This window comes from Hyaena hyaena, unplaced genomic scaffold, assembly GCF_003009895.1.
Source record: "Hyaena hyaena isolate Hyena2069 unplaced genomic scaffold, ASM300989v1 scaffold_116, whole genome shotgun sequence".
In the NCBI taxonomy this organism is placed as follows: Eukaryota; Metazoa; Chordata; class Mammalia; order Carnivora; family Hyaenidae; genus Hyaena; species Hyaena hyaena.
Window position 1 is genome coordinate 864,182 of NW_024080748.1, and position 17,115 is coordinate 881,296.

Genomic DNA, 17,115 nt, shown 5'->3' on the forward strand with positions numbered 1-17,115 from the left:
TCCTTTTTTTTTTTTTCAATAAATTGCAAAGGAGAAAGATGTGAAAGAGGAAATTTTTACATGTAAAGGGACTTAAAGGTTAACTATCACAATGTGTAGGCCCTCTTTGGATTCTGATTCAAACAAACAAAAATATTTATGAGATAATTGGAAATTTGATCACTGATTGAATATGTTATCATATGAAGAGTTACATACTATTAATTTTATTCATATTCTAATGGTATGTACTTATGTAAAAAAAACTCTTATCTTTTAGAAATATATAATCAAATATATACCAGTGAAATGATATAATGTCTGGCATTTTTTCAAAAGCACAAGAGGGGAAGAAGTGGGCAGGACGCTAACAGGTCAGGTCAGGTTTGGGTCAGGTCAGGGCAGGACGCTAACAGGCTGTCAGGTGGTCTGACAGCCACCAGTTAGTGGCTGTCAGAGCTGGTAATGGGCTTATTATACTATTGTGTCTATGCCTATATTTGAAATTCTTTACAATAAAGAATGAAAAAAGGAGGTTTGGCTGAGAAGGGAAGAAGAGGCAGGGGAGGGGCTGAATGGACCAGAACAAATCTGATAGGCCCAGCAAGGCCCCAGGACCAAGTATCTGTTTCTCTCCATGTTCTCACCACTTCCTTTCCTCTCCCTAGTTCCTGGACAAGCCCATTGTAAGCCCACATCCCAGAATAGCTAAGGAAGGACTGGGAGACTCAAGATCCGTGAGCCAGAGGAGTTGAAGGTCTTATGTCAAGTCAGAGGTGCCTACCTCTTGACCACAGATAAACCAAAACAGCCCCAGCCCCTGGTGATCCTGCATTTGCCTTCACCTACCACAGGTGGGGATGTCTTTACTTCAAGTGCATGAGGTAGGGCAGGTTCATCCTGGATATAAAGGGGCCTCAAAGAAGTCATCAAGCCCACTCCCCTGTCTCCAAGGCTGGGCTTCCTAGAATTGGCTTGGTATATAGAGCCAAGAGACCAATATTACCATCCCAGAGCCTCCATGGCTAAGCTTATAGGAGTCCTAGGCAAATTACTTAGAACCCTGGGCCTCATATTTCTACACTATATAAAGAAGATAAATGTTGTCCCTGGTGTTGGAACAGGGAGGAGACCCTGGCCACTGAGATGTGGGCTCTGCTAGGCTTCAGTCTTCTCTGGGTTTGCCTTCCACAAACTGCCTTCTCTGGCCTCTCCCAGCCCCCACTCTCTGGCCCTGCCTGCAGCAGCCTCTCTGCATCTGTCATCAGCCAGCTCTGCTCCCCTTGGGCCAAGCTTTGTTTGGGGGCGACTGGCAGGCTGCCCATGTGCACAGTGGGGGCAGTGACACCTGCTGCTGCAGACAAATACTTCGCAGGCTTCAAGGTTACCTATACTTCCAGCCACCTCACCATGGTCCCCAATTCCAAGAGGTCCAGACCCCAGAATAGCCTGGCCAGGACTCCACTGCCCCAGCCCCACCCCACCCTCAGCTTGCTCCTAGCTTCTGTCTAAATGGGAGCAAGCAAGGCAAGAATAATCTCCAAGCTCCTACCATGCACCATGAGACAGGCTCCTTCAGTACGCCACACACCTATGACCCTACAAGATAGGTACTGGGACTAGTTACATTTTACAGCTGGGAAAATTGACCCTCAATGACAGTAAGTAACTTACTCATGTCAGGTAAGGCAGAGCCAGCATTTGAGTACAGGTCACTCTGACCCTTAAGTCCAATAGAGATGCCTGGAAACACAGCCCGAGGCACTGGTGACCCAGTCTCTGTGTCAGGCAAGTTCAGCTCCATGTTCTCCAAGGGCAAGTTCAGACAGGGCCCAAGAGAGATTAAACTGCCTATCTTCCGGAGAGGACGAAGACTATGACATTCATGGTTCCCCGGTTCTCTTTGGGGCAGGGACCTTCATGTTAACTACCTCTCCAGTCTGAAAAATAGATTTTGCATCACATGCTGAGCCCTAGTCTCTCTCTCAGGCGACTGCTTCACCTACCCCTGGTTCTGTGTTGGGCCAGGTGGACAGATGAAAGTACAGGCCTCTCCTTCCATGCTGAGAAGGGAGGCCCAAGACAGAAACTGGGAGTTCAGGGAGAAGCAAGGACCTCGGCAAGCCCCCTATCTGAATGTGAGCAGAGCCAGGAGTCCGTCCAATGCCTTCATCCTTCATGTGGAGAAAGTTAGATCCAGGCAGGGCGTGGAAGGGTTCACAGATGATCGGAAAGCAGCACACAGCCACTGTGGTGCAAACTCTGGCTTTTGGGCTCAGTCCAGCCTCTCTCCACTGCACAACACAGCCACCCCATCCCTGCAATCCTTCTTCACACCACCCTCTACACTTGACTTAACTTGTCTTGCCTGGAAAGCTAGTGAGCTTCTCTTTAGACAGAGCCCAATTACCCCCACTGGGGGCATGAGACAGCAGATCCCAAATGACCAAAGGAGCCCCAGATACAGTGTCAGCCATGCAGGAGTGTCCTATGGTATGTTGCCATGCCTTCTGGCCTTTGCCCATGCTGTTCTCTAGCCTGGCATGCTTTGCCTCCTGTTCTTCCATTGGGCACTCCTACTCATCCTTCAGTACCCAGGAAGAAGGATATCAGTAGGTCCTTCTTGGGAAAATCTTTTCAAGTATCCACACGAGTTAGTTGCCCCCTCTGGGTGTTCCCACAGGGTGTTTCGATGATTCATTCATGGGTCTCCCTCTCCCCACTAGGTGGAGCTCCCAGAAGCTAGAGGCCCTGTACACAGCGCCTACTTAAAGCTTGGGAACAGAGTGGGTACTTGAAGAATGGAGAGAGGGCAGACATGTTGAGGTACATGGGCCATAAATCACCTTCCCAAACCAGAGGGGAAGCAGCAAATCCAAGGAGGCTTAATGGAGGTGATGGAACAGGATGGAGGACAGAGGCAGATGACAAGGGTCCCAGACAGCCTGGGTATCAAGTCATGAGGCCCTTGCCCTCTGTCCCTCTGCCAGGAATCTCCTGTCCTGGCTGCTACTGGCCAGGGATGGGCAGGTTTGGGGAAGAGAATCAGGCCTCCTCAAGGCTCCCGACCTCCACTCGGAGGCGTGTGGCAGGGACAGCTGCTGGGGGCAGCAGCTGGTGTCTGTCCCTGGAGCCCCACGGCTGTGTGTGCCTTAATCCCAGCTCCTTGGAGCCCCCCAGGCTGGCAGGTGGGCTGCTTAGACAGAAAGGAGGCAATGGGAGTGGGTGGGGAGCTGAGGCCCCTCCCCAGGCCCCCACAGCTACCCACTGGATCCTGCCACATGCGCCGTCCCCATCACCAGTTCTTCCCTCAGCCCCGTCACGGAGGCCTGGCCTTCTCTAAGCAGGAAGATTCAGCTTAGAAAAGTTCAAACTAGACACTGCAAAGGTGTGGGTGCCACCGCCACTGCGCCCCCTGGTGTCTTCCTCCTGGATGGAGTAGGGAACATCCAGGCACGTGGGTGGAGGCAAGGGGTCACATTTGGCCCAAGGTGTGGACACGTTTGACATAGAATATGAAGTAGTGTGCGACACAGGTGTGGCATGGACACGGAGTGTGAGGTATGTTCCGCAGGGGAGGTGTACACGGCATAGGAAGTGTATACACGTGGGACCTCTGCATGGAGCGTGAGGGCTGTGTAACGTGTGGGAGGCCTACGTGGTATGGGAGGTGCGTCTATATGTGGAATTCACTCATGCGTGAGGTGTGTGTGGTGTGGGAGGTATAAGCAGAGTGTGAGGCGCACGTGAAGTGTGGGGTGTACACCGAGCGTGGAGCGTGCCCAGAGAGGCGTATATAGTGTGAGAAGTGCACGTGCTTATGTGCTATAAAGGGCATGGGGGTGAGTGGGGCGGGCAGTGCTCCCAAGGAAATGCACTTGTCAGCTCCACTGTGGGTGTGGCCCAGCGGCCAGAACCTTGGGACGTCTTGCCGCAGCCAGAGGAGGCAGGGGGACATCCTTCGGCTCTTCACAAACCCGTGTGTGCATAAAGCAGGTGACTTACAGGGTTCTTCCCATCATTCTTCCTACACCCGAGCCATCTTAGCTTAAAGACAAAGTGCTCTTTGACGAGATACTATTCTTTGGCAATCGTATTTCTTAGGCCTCACACTGCACGTTAAAATCACATTTTAAAAATGTAGCTTTTGTTCAGTGGAGGTGGCAAACTCTCCATTAACTAGCTCCCCAAGAATCTGATGCTCTGAGGCTGGAAGAATCAGTCCCTTCATGAACCCTGCCTCCCCTGACACTTCTTCCCTGACACTTCCAGTCATTAAGCTATTGTCACCTTATTTGTGTTGTTTAATAAACCTCAGTAAGTTTGTATTTTAGACCACAGGAATCTGGGCCTTCAAAGACTAGAGAATGGCTTTCATATGTGAAGAATATTCTTGAGGGAGAGACTTTGGATGAATGAACTCCTCAGTTCTTTCCATAAGTCAGGCAACAGGTGGGAGAGAGACAGAGAGAGACAGAGAGAGAGAGAGAGGCAGAGACAGAGAGAGACAGAGACAGAGAGAGCAGGGAAGGGGCAGAGAGAGGGGGGGACAGAGGATCCAAGGTGGGCACTGTGCTGACAGCAGAGAGTCCGATGCGGGACCTGAACTCACGAGCCTTGAGATTATGACCCGAGCCAAAGTTGGACACTTAACTGACTGAGCCTCCCAGGCACCCCAGTCATCAGGTGATTCTTAATCTGGGCCTCAACTTTCCCTGCTTCTGTCAAATAGTCTGGGCTCCTGAGAACTTCCCTCACCCGGCTTCTCAGCCCCTGGGGAAAGTCCCAGAGGTGAGAGGTGGATGTGGAGCGTGAAGTATGCGTGGAGTGAGGTACACGCAGCATGGGGGGCCCAGCAGAGCGAAATGCTGCGCAAGCTGTGCGGGCTTCTCCCACAATTCCAAGCTCACGTCAGGCCCATCCCATGCCCTGCACCCCCTCCTTGTGCACATAGTACGTTGTATGCATGAAGCATCTCATCCTCACATCACCCTGTGAGTCATCCAAGCCACCTTCAACCCCCATCTCAGTCAGCCCCCGCAGCACGAGACATGCAGGACACAAGTTCCTAGAAGAGGAGCCAAACCTGTCTTGTCCCCTGTAGAATCCCCTGCTTCTCACAGGGGCAACCGTCCCGTAGCTGTGCTTAATAATGATTTGTTCTCTCTGCCAGGAACCTTCTGTCCCAAAAGAGCACATGCACCACACCCACAACCTTCCTTCACCGCTTCACTCAAATGTCACCTTGTCAACCTGGTCACTCTAACGCTGCAACCAGGCCTGCTCTGGCATCGGAGTCCTGCTCACCCTGCTCTGCTTTTAGTAGTTTTCCTCCGCATGTCTTACCTTCTAACGTACTCCATAATTTACTTCTTAGTGTGTCGTCTGTTGCTTACTCTTGGTCTTGCCTATTAGAATGTCAGCTCCACAAGGACAAGGGACTCAGTCTGTTTTGTTCTCTGCTATGTTCCCAGCACCTGGCATAGACCATGAGTGGTGGCATGAATTACGGAAAGAACCTAAATGTCCATCCACTGATGAATGGATCAAGAAGATGTGGTTTATATATACAATGAAATACTACTTGGCAATGAGAAAGAATGAAATCATGCCATTTGCAGCAACATGGATGGAACTGGAAGGTATTATGCTGAGTGAAATAAGTCAGTCAGAGAAGGACAGATACCATATGTTTTCACTCATGTGTGGATCTTGAGAAACTTAACAGAAGACCACTGGGGAAGGGAAGAGGGAAAAATAGTTACAAACAAAGAGGGAGAGAGGCAAACCATAAGAGACTCTTAAATACAGAGAACAGACTGAGGGTGGATGGGAGGGTGGGGGAGAGGGGAAAATGGGTGATGGGCATGGAGGAGGGCACTTGGGATAAACACTGGATGTTGTATGTAAGCAATGAACCATGGGAATCTACCCCCAAAACCAAGAGCACACGTTACACACTGTGTGTTAGCCAATTTGACAATAAATTATATTTTAAAAAACCATGAGTGGCATGAATATTTGTTGAATAAGTGAGTGAACCAGAAAGGACAATGACAGGGGACATATGTCCCCCACCAGCGTACACTCAGCCCCCCTCAGCCACGCCCTGCGTCCCTGGCCTGGGGGGTGCCTATACTCACCAGTTGTCTCCCTGTTTCCTCCCCCTCCATGGGGGCTCCTTTACTCCAACTCCACTTTATCTTCTGGGCTTCCAAGCCCTGCTTATAAGTGGGAGGTTGGAGAGTGAAGAGACTCAGGGGCCCTAGCCCTGTGTCTGGGGCCATGTCTGCACTCTCCTGACCAAACCAGACTGACCCTAAGGCAGGACTCATACACCAGTGGTAGGCAGCTTCAGGCTTTGCCAGGGAGCAAGGTTGGCAGGGGCGAGAGGGGGTGCTCAGGGTGGATCCAAGAACAGGAAGGGAAAGACTGGGGAGAGGAAGGGGACCTGCGGCTGGCCCAGCCCCGCCTGGCCAGCTCATGTTTTCACCCTGTGGCCCTGTGGCACCCCCAGCTCCCAGCCAGTTATGCGGCTTGTGCCAGCGAGAGGGAGAGGCCGCAGGTCCAGCGTGGGCAGGGTGCATGAAGACCAGCGCAGGTGCAGGCTGGATTGGGTTTCCAGAGGCTATATATATAGAGAGAGGCTGCCGGGAGCCCTGGGGCCGGCCGCTCCCTGAGGGTGCAACCCTGTGGGGCCCAGCCAGGCCTGCATTCCTGCCCAGGGCCAGCTCTCCATTTATAGCCCCAGGCAGGCAGGCAAGAGAACTGAGGAGGGTGGACTGGAAAGGGTGGAGGGAGAAAAGCCTAGGGACCCCTCCCTTCCCACCTGCTGCCAAAGGAGCTCCTCGCTGTGAGGACCAGAGAACCAAGGGCCAGGGTGAGGTGCGCACTTGCCCACAAGTGTACTTGGCCCTGAGTCAGAGAGGGACGTGCTCCAGTAGATCCCTCAGCCCATTGCGTCTGACTTCCCCCAGAACAAGTCCGGCACGCACGTCCTGAAGGGGCACCCTTGACTGCACTCTCCACCTATAAGGGTTCGGACGCTCTCCACTTTCAAATTTGTCCTTTTCACCCTCTCTGCCCACCTCCCCCCCCCCCCCCCCCCCCCCCAGCTCTAAGACTGGAAAAGGGCACCAGTTCCGAGGGCAGACATGCTTCTCCCTGCTCCTCGGGCAGCAGGGACGGGATGGTGGTACTGGCAAACTTCTCCCTGAGGATGTGGCATCACGACAAGGTGAGTGACCCCAGTCAGGCGTGAGTCCCAGCCTGGAAGGTCCCTAACAGCCACTGTGTCCAGTGATTCCCCAACTCTGCAAGCCGCAGGAGCCTTGTAACAAACTAAATCCCACTTGGAAGTCGGATGGGAAGGTGGCAGTGCACCCCCAGGGTGTGCATGCCCCCTGATTACTGAGGAAAATAAAGCTACAAATCAAGTTTAAACTGCTGAGAAAGCAGTTTCGACTTCGAAGCCACAAGTGGTAATATGTTAAATGTTTGGTAAGTTTGAACACACAACATTTACTTACCATAAAGGTGCCTTGATGATGACCCCAAGGTGATTCTCATGAATGCAAAACACAAAAAAGAAAAGTTGTAGTCTTTTATTTTACTGTTTTGTTTTCATTTTTTTAGTGTTTATGTGGGGGAGGGGGGGGGAGAGAGAGGGGGACACAGAGTCTGAAGCAGGCTCCAGGCTCCAAGCTGTCAGCACAGAGCCCGATGCTGGGCTCGAACTCGTGAATCATGAGATCATGACCTGAGCTGAAGTCGGAGACCCGACCGACTGAGCCACTCAGGCGCCCCAAAGTTGTAATCTTTTAAGTCTCAGCACTAAATTTACCTCTATGGTTGTTTTTATACGTTTGTTTTCTTTGTTTCTGCTCAGGCTTGAGAAAAATTTAGATTTGCATAGATAAGTGATTTGAGGAGCTCACCTGGAAATCTCAGGGTACTCTAGAATCAAACAATTTGGTTTATTATTTCATTCATCCAACAAGTATCTATTGAGGACCTGTGTGCCAGGCAGTCTCCTGCTGCTGCTGGAACAAGTAGGAAGAAATATTTATTTCAATCTAAATCACTAATATAACAATTATTGGCATTTCTCATTGTGGGTACATAAGGCAAATGAAAAGACTCGAGCTTATAGTTAATGCCAAATTGATAGTACACCATTCAGATATTGCAGCAGGCCATGTGTAATTAATTGTTCAACAGACAGGTCTGAGTCTTGCCTGGGAAGAGCAAGTGCCACCCAGCATGTATGTTCGATTGTGTACATGACTGTCTAGCTCAGAAGAAACATAACCATCATCATTAATGACCTATTTCAAGAAATTCAAATATATGCCTAGAGATTCAAAGGGCATGAGGCCACCTATTCATTCATTCCACGTTTATCAATTTCCTACTATGTGACAGCCACTGTGATGATTTCTGGAGATGCCACGGTGAACAAAACGTTTTTGCCTTCCTGGGGCTAAGTCCATCAGTGGGCGAATTAATCAGATAATTAAAGAGTGGCTGTGCTCAGAAGGAAATGAGCAGAGTGATGGGACCCCGCTCCTTAGAGAAGATGGACGGAGACGTTCGCAGGAAGCAACGTTTAAGCGGAGACCTGACATAGGAATCCTGATCCTGGGAGGAGCCTGGGAGAGTGCTATATGCAGCAAGTTCAAGGCTCTGAGGCCAGACTGAGCCCTCAGCGTTGAAAGACAGGAAAGGAGCTCAGACTAGAAGGGAGTGATCAAAAGGGATGGTGGCTCCAGATGAAATCGGAGAGATGGGCTGAGGCCAACTCGTGTAGGGCCTTCCAGGCTAGTGTAAGAAGATGAAATTTTATTCTAAATGCAACCAAGAAGCTCTTAGGGAGTTTAAAGTGGGAAAGGGATATCATCTCATTTACATGTTTAAAGGATTACTCAGCTGCTGTGTAGTGGTCAGATTATGCTGGGACAAGAGGGGAAGTAAGGAGAGAAGTCAGGAGGCGATGGTGGCCATCCATGCCAGCAGAGTGGCAGCTCAGTCCAGGATGGTGGCACTGGGGACAGGGACACTCTCATATCTCAGTGGGCAGGTCTTCCCCCTGCTGAGACTTCCCCTCTGGAACCCCAGCTTCCTAAAGCCCCTGCCTACCTGATCTCTCCACCTGGATGTTGAATACCCATCTCAAATTTTGCCCCAGCTTGGACTCTTGATCTGCCAACCTGCGAACCTGCTGTTCCACAACTCCATTCTTCCTGGGGTCATCCTCCACTCCTCTCTTGTCTCCCTGCCTACATTCAGTCATGAATACATCTTGCTGGCTCCGTCTTCAAAGCGTGTTGGGAACTGAACCACTTTTCAGCATCTCCACAGCTAGTACCCAGATCTAAACCGCCATCGTTATCACTTGGGTCATTACAATAGCCTCCTGATGGTCTCCCTGCTTCTGCCTTTACTCTCCATAACCAGTATGCTCCTGTGAAAATGAAAATCAGATGTTAACCTTCTTCTTTTCTGCTCAATCCTCAGTGGCTTTCCATCTCAGAATTCGACTACTTTGTCCCTCTCTGACTGCATCTCCTACTACACTCCCACTTGCTAATTCTGCCCCAGACATAACAGACTCCTTGCTATACTTATTAAATATTACCAACACAGTCCTGCCACAGGACCTTTGCACATGCTCTTCCTTCTATCTGGCTCCACATACCTGCTTCTGGCTTCCCTTCATTCTAGTCTCTGTTCAAACATAATCAGCCCAGAGAGGCCTTCCCTGACCACTCCATATAATAACAATCTTCATCACTTTTCCTCCTTGCTTTGCTTCATCTTTTTTCATAGAACTTAAAACTTCCTGACATCTCATATTTCTCACTTATTTGTTTATTAACTGTCTCCCTGCCCTACAATGTAACCCCCATGAGAACAGTCTTGGTTTTAGACTTTGCTGTATCCCCCAATACCTAGACCAATAGTTGGCACATATGGATGCCCCATAATAGGTGTTGAATGAACACATGAAGGTGGTGTTATGGAGTGAAGGGAGGTGAGCACTTCAGGAAGGGCACCTTGAACACTACTACAAGTGGCAGAGAAGCGAAGAAAGAAGGACACCAGCTTAACGATAACCCACAACCCTCGGACCAACTAAGAAAGCAGGACTCCAAAAGAGCCTAGGAAGGAAGGGCTTCCAGGGTTCAGGGAGCCAGTTAAGACAGCTCCCTGAAATTAGTGGGAGAGGCACAAAGATTCCTCTAGCTTACATCTGTAGGCTCTGGGAGAGGAGACCGCTGTAGGGGTATCTGGTCCAAGGAAACCTCTAGCCAGAGTGCTGATAGGAAGATGTGGACAAGATATTTAAGAAGAGGCTAAGAGGCACCCTGGGGGCTGGGGGTACCCCAGAGCTTGTGAAGGAGCCAGACATCCCATGAGGTGGTTGACTCCTCCTTCTATGCCCAGTCTCTCCAGTGGGCCTGCTGGGAAGAAATGCAGCTAAGACCTCCGTGGAAGTTGAGCTGTGGCACCGGGCTCAGTGCCCCAGCCAACAGCTGGGGAGCCCGCAGGGAGCACACAGTCCAGCCAGTGCCAGGGACAGAAGCAAGCCCTCTCGCTAATACAGCCTTGCACCTTTGCAAGGGCCTCCACATGTTTGGTCCTTTTAGGTTCTCACCACGACCACAAACACTGGAAGAAATCGCTATCATTACCCCCAATTTAGGAAGTGGGGAAACTGAGGCTTGGAAGGCCTTGGGACTTCTGCAAAATCATAAAGGAAGCTGTGGGATCTGGACTGGAACTTAGGTCACTGGTCTGCAAACTCTACTCTCAAAAGATTCCACTCTAAAGTGGGGTTCTCAGGCGGAGTCTGGGCGTTGGAGGCCTTTGTGCAATGAACTTCACTGGTGCAGCGCTGCGCCCGAGGAAGCAAAACCGGAGCAGTTTTCTTCCCAGCTGAAGACACGTCTTGACCTGGACCCTCACTGGACACTCCGGCTGTGGAAACACGGAGGTCGAATTAGGCAGGAGTTCACTTCCCTCCCTCCAGGCTGCGGCAGAACCTGTGCTTGAATAGATTGGCGAGAAGCTTTAGCAGCGATCCTCGTCTTCTGCATAGACGAGGCTCGAGAGGAGCGTGCGGGGAAGGGGGCCTTGGCCCACGGCCGTCTGAGCGACCCCCGGTGTAGGAACCAGCCGAGCGAACCGGCCGCCACGTCCAGTTTCGCCCATTTAGACTCTTAATTCTCGTTTCAGGTTGCTCTGCCTCTCCAGCTTTCTGCTATCTCTGGGTTGTATCTCTCATTGTCTTACTATCTCCCCTCTGAGTGTGTCTCTGAGACGTTGCCACGCGTCTCCCCAAATCTCTCCGATCTGTTTTCTACTCCTACTCTGCACCTAGGTCCCCACAAAGAAAGGACAGAGGGAGGCCCCAAATCATCTTGGATTTGAGCGCGCGCGGCCGGCATTTCCCGAGGACACAGGAGTACAGTGCTGGAGAGGTTTGGAGCCAGTGTGTCCCGGAGCCAAGTGCAGCCGCGTTGGGCAACCAGCCTCTGCCTCCCTACTTGCTTAGGGAGGGGCCGGAGCGCGCGCGCGAGCGAGCGTCTAGGGGTAGGGGGCTGGCCAGTCTCTTGCCCCAGCGGCTACCCCGAGGATCCCAAGCTCCTCCCCCACCTTGTTTCTATTGGCCTCGGGCGCCCCCGCCCCCAGCCACCCGCTCCCGCTCCCGGGCCCTTAAGCTACTACTGGATAAATAGCCCCCGGCGCCCGGCGTGAAGATAGGGGTGGGGAAGCCCCGGGGCGCTGCAGCCGCTCTCCTCACCGCCCACCAGGCCGGATAGGACTAGGTAGAGGGGGGAAGTCGCGTGTACATTCAGATCCCTAACCCTTTACCACCTTACGGCCAGGACTGCAGAGAGGCAGAAAGTTTCGGGCAACCCCTACCGAAGCCAAGGACTGCGCCACCCGCTGCCGGGATATGGAGCTGCTGTCGCCGCCGCTCCGCGACGTAGATTTGACTGGCCCCGACGGCTCCCTCTGCAACTTTGCCTCCGCGGATGATTTCTATGATGACCCGTGTTTTGACTCTCCCGACCTGCGCTTCTTCGAGGACCTGGACCCGCGCCTCGTGCACGTGGGCGCGCTCCTGAAGCCCGAGGAACATTCGCACTTCCCGGCGGCAGTGCACCCCACCCCCGGCGCGCGCGAGGACGAGCATGTGCGCGCGCCCAGCGGGCACCACCAGGCTGGCCGCTGTCTGTTGTGGGCCTGCAAAGCGTGCAAGCGCAAGACCACTAACGCCGACCGCCGCAAGGCCGCCACCATGCGCGAGCGGCGCCGCCTGAGCAAAGTCAACGAGGCTTTCGAGACGCTCAAGCGCTGCACGTCCAGCAATCCAAACCAGCGGCTGCCCAAGGTGGAGATCCTGCGCAACGCGATTCGCTACATCGAAGGACTGCAGGCGCTGCTGCGCGACCAGGACGCCGCGCCCCCTGGCGCCGCCGCGGCCTTCTACGCGCCCGGCCCACTGCCCCCAGGCCGTGGTGGCGAACACTACAGCGGCGACTCAGACGCGTCCAGCCCGCGCTCCAACTGCTCCGACGGCATGGTAAGTCCGCGACCCCGGATCGAGAAGTGAGGGCAGCTCTTTGTATATCTGGGAAGTATTTCCGAAGGCGGGGAGCTGGCCCTCTAGAGGGAGGGTTGGGCCGGGAACCTTGCTGGGAACGGACCCCGGTGGCCTGAGCAGCTGTCACTGGAGTGGCCTGGTGCCTTGGGGGCGCACGGGACAAATGCGATCCACCCGACTAGGGGCGTTGTTAGAACTCTGCTGCAGCAACATGAAGATGTGCTTTTCTCCACCTGTCCCTATTTACAAAATGCAGATTTGTGCTCCTAGGTGACTGTCCATCCTTTGGTTGGCCGGGCAGGCTGCAGACAGATCCTGTCTACCCCTACCCCCCATCCCACCCCCCCAAGTCAGGGCCCAGAACTCGTGGCTGAGACTTAGGGAGTTGGGGCGGGTGGCTACAGGGAGTGATGCTCTGCCCCCATGCGGTCCCGAGGCTGACTCCGTCGCCCCTGCCCTTTGCAGATGGACTACAGCGGCCCCCCAAGCGGTGCCCGGAGGCGGAACTGCTACGACAGCACCTACTACAGCGAGGCGCCCAGCGGTGTGTATTCGCGCCTCCTTCCACGTCACCCTCTTTGGGCTGCCCTGGCTTCCCTCTACCTAGGACCCCCCCCAACCCCCAATCCTGGGAGACTGTACAGGGAATGAAATAACTAATGCGCAGCTCCCTTTTCGCTCCGCACTCTCGCTGGGTCCTTGCGGACTACGCTGGGTCCTCAGTTTCCTGTCTGCCCCAAAGCACTGAGCCGACAGGTGGAGACTTGTCCGCGGCTCAGCCGCTTACTAACCTCCCTCTCCTCGCGCAGAACCCAGGCCCGGGAAGAGTGCTGCGGTGTCGAGCCTCGACTGCCTGTCAAGCATCGTGGAGCGCATCTCCACCGAGAGCCCCACAGCGCCCGCTCTTCTGCTGGCGGACGCGCCGCCGGAGTCGTCTCCCGATCCACAAGACGCGGTGGCGCAGAGTGAGGTCGAGCGCGGCGCCCCCACCCCTTCCCCGGACGCCGCCCCGCAGTGCCCAGGGGGCGCAAACCCCAACCCCATCTACCAGGTGCTCTGAGGAGGTGTGCGGTCGCATGAGAGGGCTCCGCTGCCCACGCGCCGGAGGGAGAGTGCCCCCCCCCCCAGGATCCCTCATGCCCGAACGATTGAGCTTAAATGCCAACCCCCACTCTCAAACTCGCTTTAAAAGCGACCCCTCCCGAATTAGGAGAGGCGGGAGAACTGATGTGTGTTTCCGCCTCCGGCACTCCAGAGTAAGGACACAGTCCTTTTTTTCCACGCAACACCCTTCCCTGAGACCCGCTACAATGGCCTTTCCGAATTCCCCCTGGGGCCAGAGCAGATCCTTCAGGGGCCAGACCCTTCCTCTTCCTTTTGCCCTTCCCTAGAGGGGTGGAACCCGCGCAGATCTAAGCCCCGCCTCCGGACTCTCCGGTTGCTTCAGGGGGCGTGGCCTCTCCTTGCAGGGGCGCGAGCATCTTCGGGTTCCCCTGCGCCCTCGGGGTGCGCTCGCGTTCCTCGTCTAACAAGTGTTAACAGTAGCCACTCCACCCTCTCCCCCAGTTCAGGACCACTTTTTGTAACACTTTTGTAATCTATTCCTGTAAATAAGAGTTGCTTTGCCAGAGCAGGAGCCCCTAGGGCTGTATTTATCTCTGAAGCATGGTGTGCGGTGCTACAGGGACTTTGTACGTTTATACGGCAAGTGGGCGAGCCGCGGGCGCGCGCTCAGGTGTTCGAAATAAAGATGCTAATTTATACCGCGGTGGCTCCGGCTCTCCCTGGGGGTGGGGTCAAGATTTTTTTGATGCGGAGAAAAACCTGCAAGCTTGGGTCAGCTGTACCGCAGCGACCCCTGTAGGCGGAAGAGCGATTGCAAGAAAGGAGCCTGGGGCGGGGCTAGGAAGGGAGGAGTGAGTTTGGCTCCTATACCTGGGGGGGTGGTTCCTCGGATCAATCAGCTCACGCAGGTTAGTGGTTCTGCGGTCAGGATGCATTTTAGGCTGATTTGAGTAGTGGGAAAAAAAGATCCATGTTGGGCCCCACTCTCCAGAGATTCCGATTTAACATATCTGCCCCTGATACCCAGGTATTAGTATTTTTCTTTTTTTTTCTTTAACTATTTTTTTATTTATTTCTAGGAGAGAGAGAGAGAGACAGCGTGAGCAGGGGAGGGTCAGAGAGAGAGGGAGATACAGAATCTGAAGCAGGCTCCAGGCTCCGAGCTAGCTGTCAGCACAGAACCCGACGCGGGGCTCGAACCCACGAACCGCGAGATCATGACCTAAGCGAAAGTCGGACGCTTAACCGACTAAGCCACCCAGGCGCCCCTGTATTAGTATTTTTCAAAAGCTCCCTCAAGTGATTCTAAACTGCATGCAAGGTTGAGAATCACGCGTTTCTATACACAGAGTGAACCCAGGTGTGGTGTCCAGAAGGATCACTGGAAATCCGTAGCTGTAGGTTCCACTCGGAAGCCTCATGGGTACAGAGAATGTGATGAGGTGTTTACAGCGTTCTGAGGAGAAACTAGGTAAGTGTGAAGGGACGATGTAAGCTGTATGGCACTTACAGGCTCTTAGTGATAGGAGTAATCTTAAGGGGGCCTTAAGTAATCTTAAGACACAGACGTCTCTACCCAGCCAGTAACCCAGCACTTAGAGCATCCTGGGCCTGTCAGATTTCTTAAGAAGCCTGAGGAGACAGGGGCAATGCAAATCTGCATCGTCTCAGGTGGCTACAAACACTCTGAAAGCAGAGGAGGGGCCATTGATTTAGCTGAGGTGGAAGGAGGGCTTCCTGGAGGAGGTGCCATTTGAACTGTGTCTTGAGAAACAGGAAAAGACAACAACACACAATGCCCATTGACCCATGCGCAGGCACACGTGCAGTTAGTTGGAAGGACACCCCTGGAAGGATGGTTGGGCAAAAGTTCCTCCCCATTTGCATACCACCCCAAACCCATACATTTGTCATTAGGATCTCCATGTCTCCCACATCTCACCCTTAGAGAGGATTTTTTCCTATAAGCCTTATAAGCCCACTTTCTGCTCGCCAGGTGGGGTGACCTTGAGGATTGCAGGCAAGATGTGTTGCCAGGAAGAAGGACTTCTGCTCTCTACTCTGAGGAGAGCCTGTGATGTCCGCAACACAGGGTCCCTGAAGAGCTGCCTAGAGCTGCTCTGTTACTAATGATCCTCAGCTTTCTTCTGGCTGCTTTTCCAGATGTGTTTTGGAGTTCTTTACAGTCCTCTGAGAGACCCTTCCGGGCTCATTTATGAATTCACTCATTCAACAGTTACCAGGGCGTGTGCTGGGTGAGAACAGAGACCAGTGACAGTCCCTGATCTTGGGAAGCACCCAGACAGTTGGGAAGATTGAATCTCTTAGCAGCTGGTTACATTACAATGAATTAAGTGCTATCATGGGGGTGTATGTGATAGGACACAGTAGGAAGAGAAGATATAGACAAGCAGGTAACCTCCGGCAAGAATCCTACTGGTCAGGAAAGAGGAGTCAAAGAAGGGTACTCCAAGCTGAGGAAGCAGCAAGGACAAAGATCCTGTGGTGACAGAAAGTAATCCATGCTTTCATGGAACCAAAAATGTTCATAGGAGAGCCCAGAGGTGAGACGGGGGAAAAGCAGGGGCAGGGCCCAATGGACCGCATTTGAACTTTATCCTGAGGGCAATAGGGAGCTCTAGAGGACTCTAACCACTGGAAAGGTACAAATAAATCTGTATTTAGAAAGGCCAGTCTGGGCTGGCAGAATGGATAAGAAGGAATAAGACTTGAGGCAGAAAGATTTATCAGGAGGCCATGAGGGTTGCTCAGAGGAGACATGACATGACCTGAGCTGGGGCTATGGCTAGGGTGTGAAAAAAAGCACGGGAGTGGAGACAGTTGTGCCAGATAAACAGTGAAGAACATTGAGGGCACAGTCCTTACCCTCACACAGCTTAAAATTGACTGGGGGGATGGCCATGAGACAAAGAACCGAGTGAATAAATGGTGAGAGATACTATAAGGAAAAGTAAAGGGTACAATGAGAGATGATAATGGGGTATAAGAAAGTGCAGAAAGGAGGATGTAGACTTTCTGAACTGAGGGAACTAACTGCATGTAGGAAAAAGGCCCAAGAGCTAGTGTATGATTGGAAAAAGGTATCCCTTCTTTCCTGAGGACACTGCTCTGCACCAGGGTTCATGGCTAGGCAAGCAAAAAGCAGACTGGACTTCAGCCCCCACTGACCTTCTTAGCCAGGTGCACTTCTTCAGTACACATCGTGCATAACCACTCACAGAGCCCTGTGTATGGAGGCCCCAAGGATGTGAGGGAAAGGGGGGAGCCAAGGCTAACTTGGGCTCTGGTTTGGTTCAGAGTGGACAATGTGCCATTACAAAGATGGAGACATCAGAAGAAGAAGCAGGTCTGGGGACAGATTTAGTCCAGGACAGTTCAGGTTACAAGTGACAGAAACCCAATTCAAACTAGCTTAGCCCTCAGAGGAGTGTGTTGGA

At 52.8% G+C, this 17,115-nt stretch overlaps 1 protein-coding gene across 1 annotated transcript; it reads left to right on the top strand.

Annotated features, from left to right (window-relative positions):
- The first annotated feature begins 11,941 nt into the window (after positions 1 to 11,941).
- MYOD1 (myogenic differentiation 1) lies at positions 11,942 to 13,652 on the top strand. Its single transcript, XM_039236725.1, has 3 exons — positions 11,942 to 12,571; positions 13,058 to 13,136; positions 13,402 to 13,652. The coding sequence occupies exons 1-3, from the start codon at positions 11,942 to 11,944 to the stop codon at positions 13,650 to 13,652; spliced, it is 960 nt and encodes a 319-aa protein (XP_039092656.1).
- The last annotated feature ends 3,463 nt before the right edge of the window (positions 13,653 to 17,115 follow it).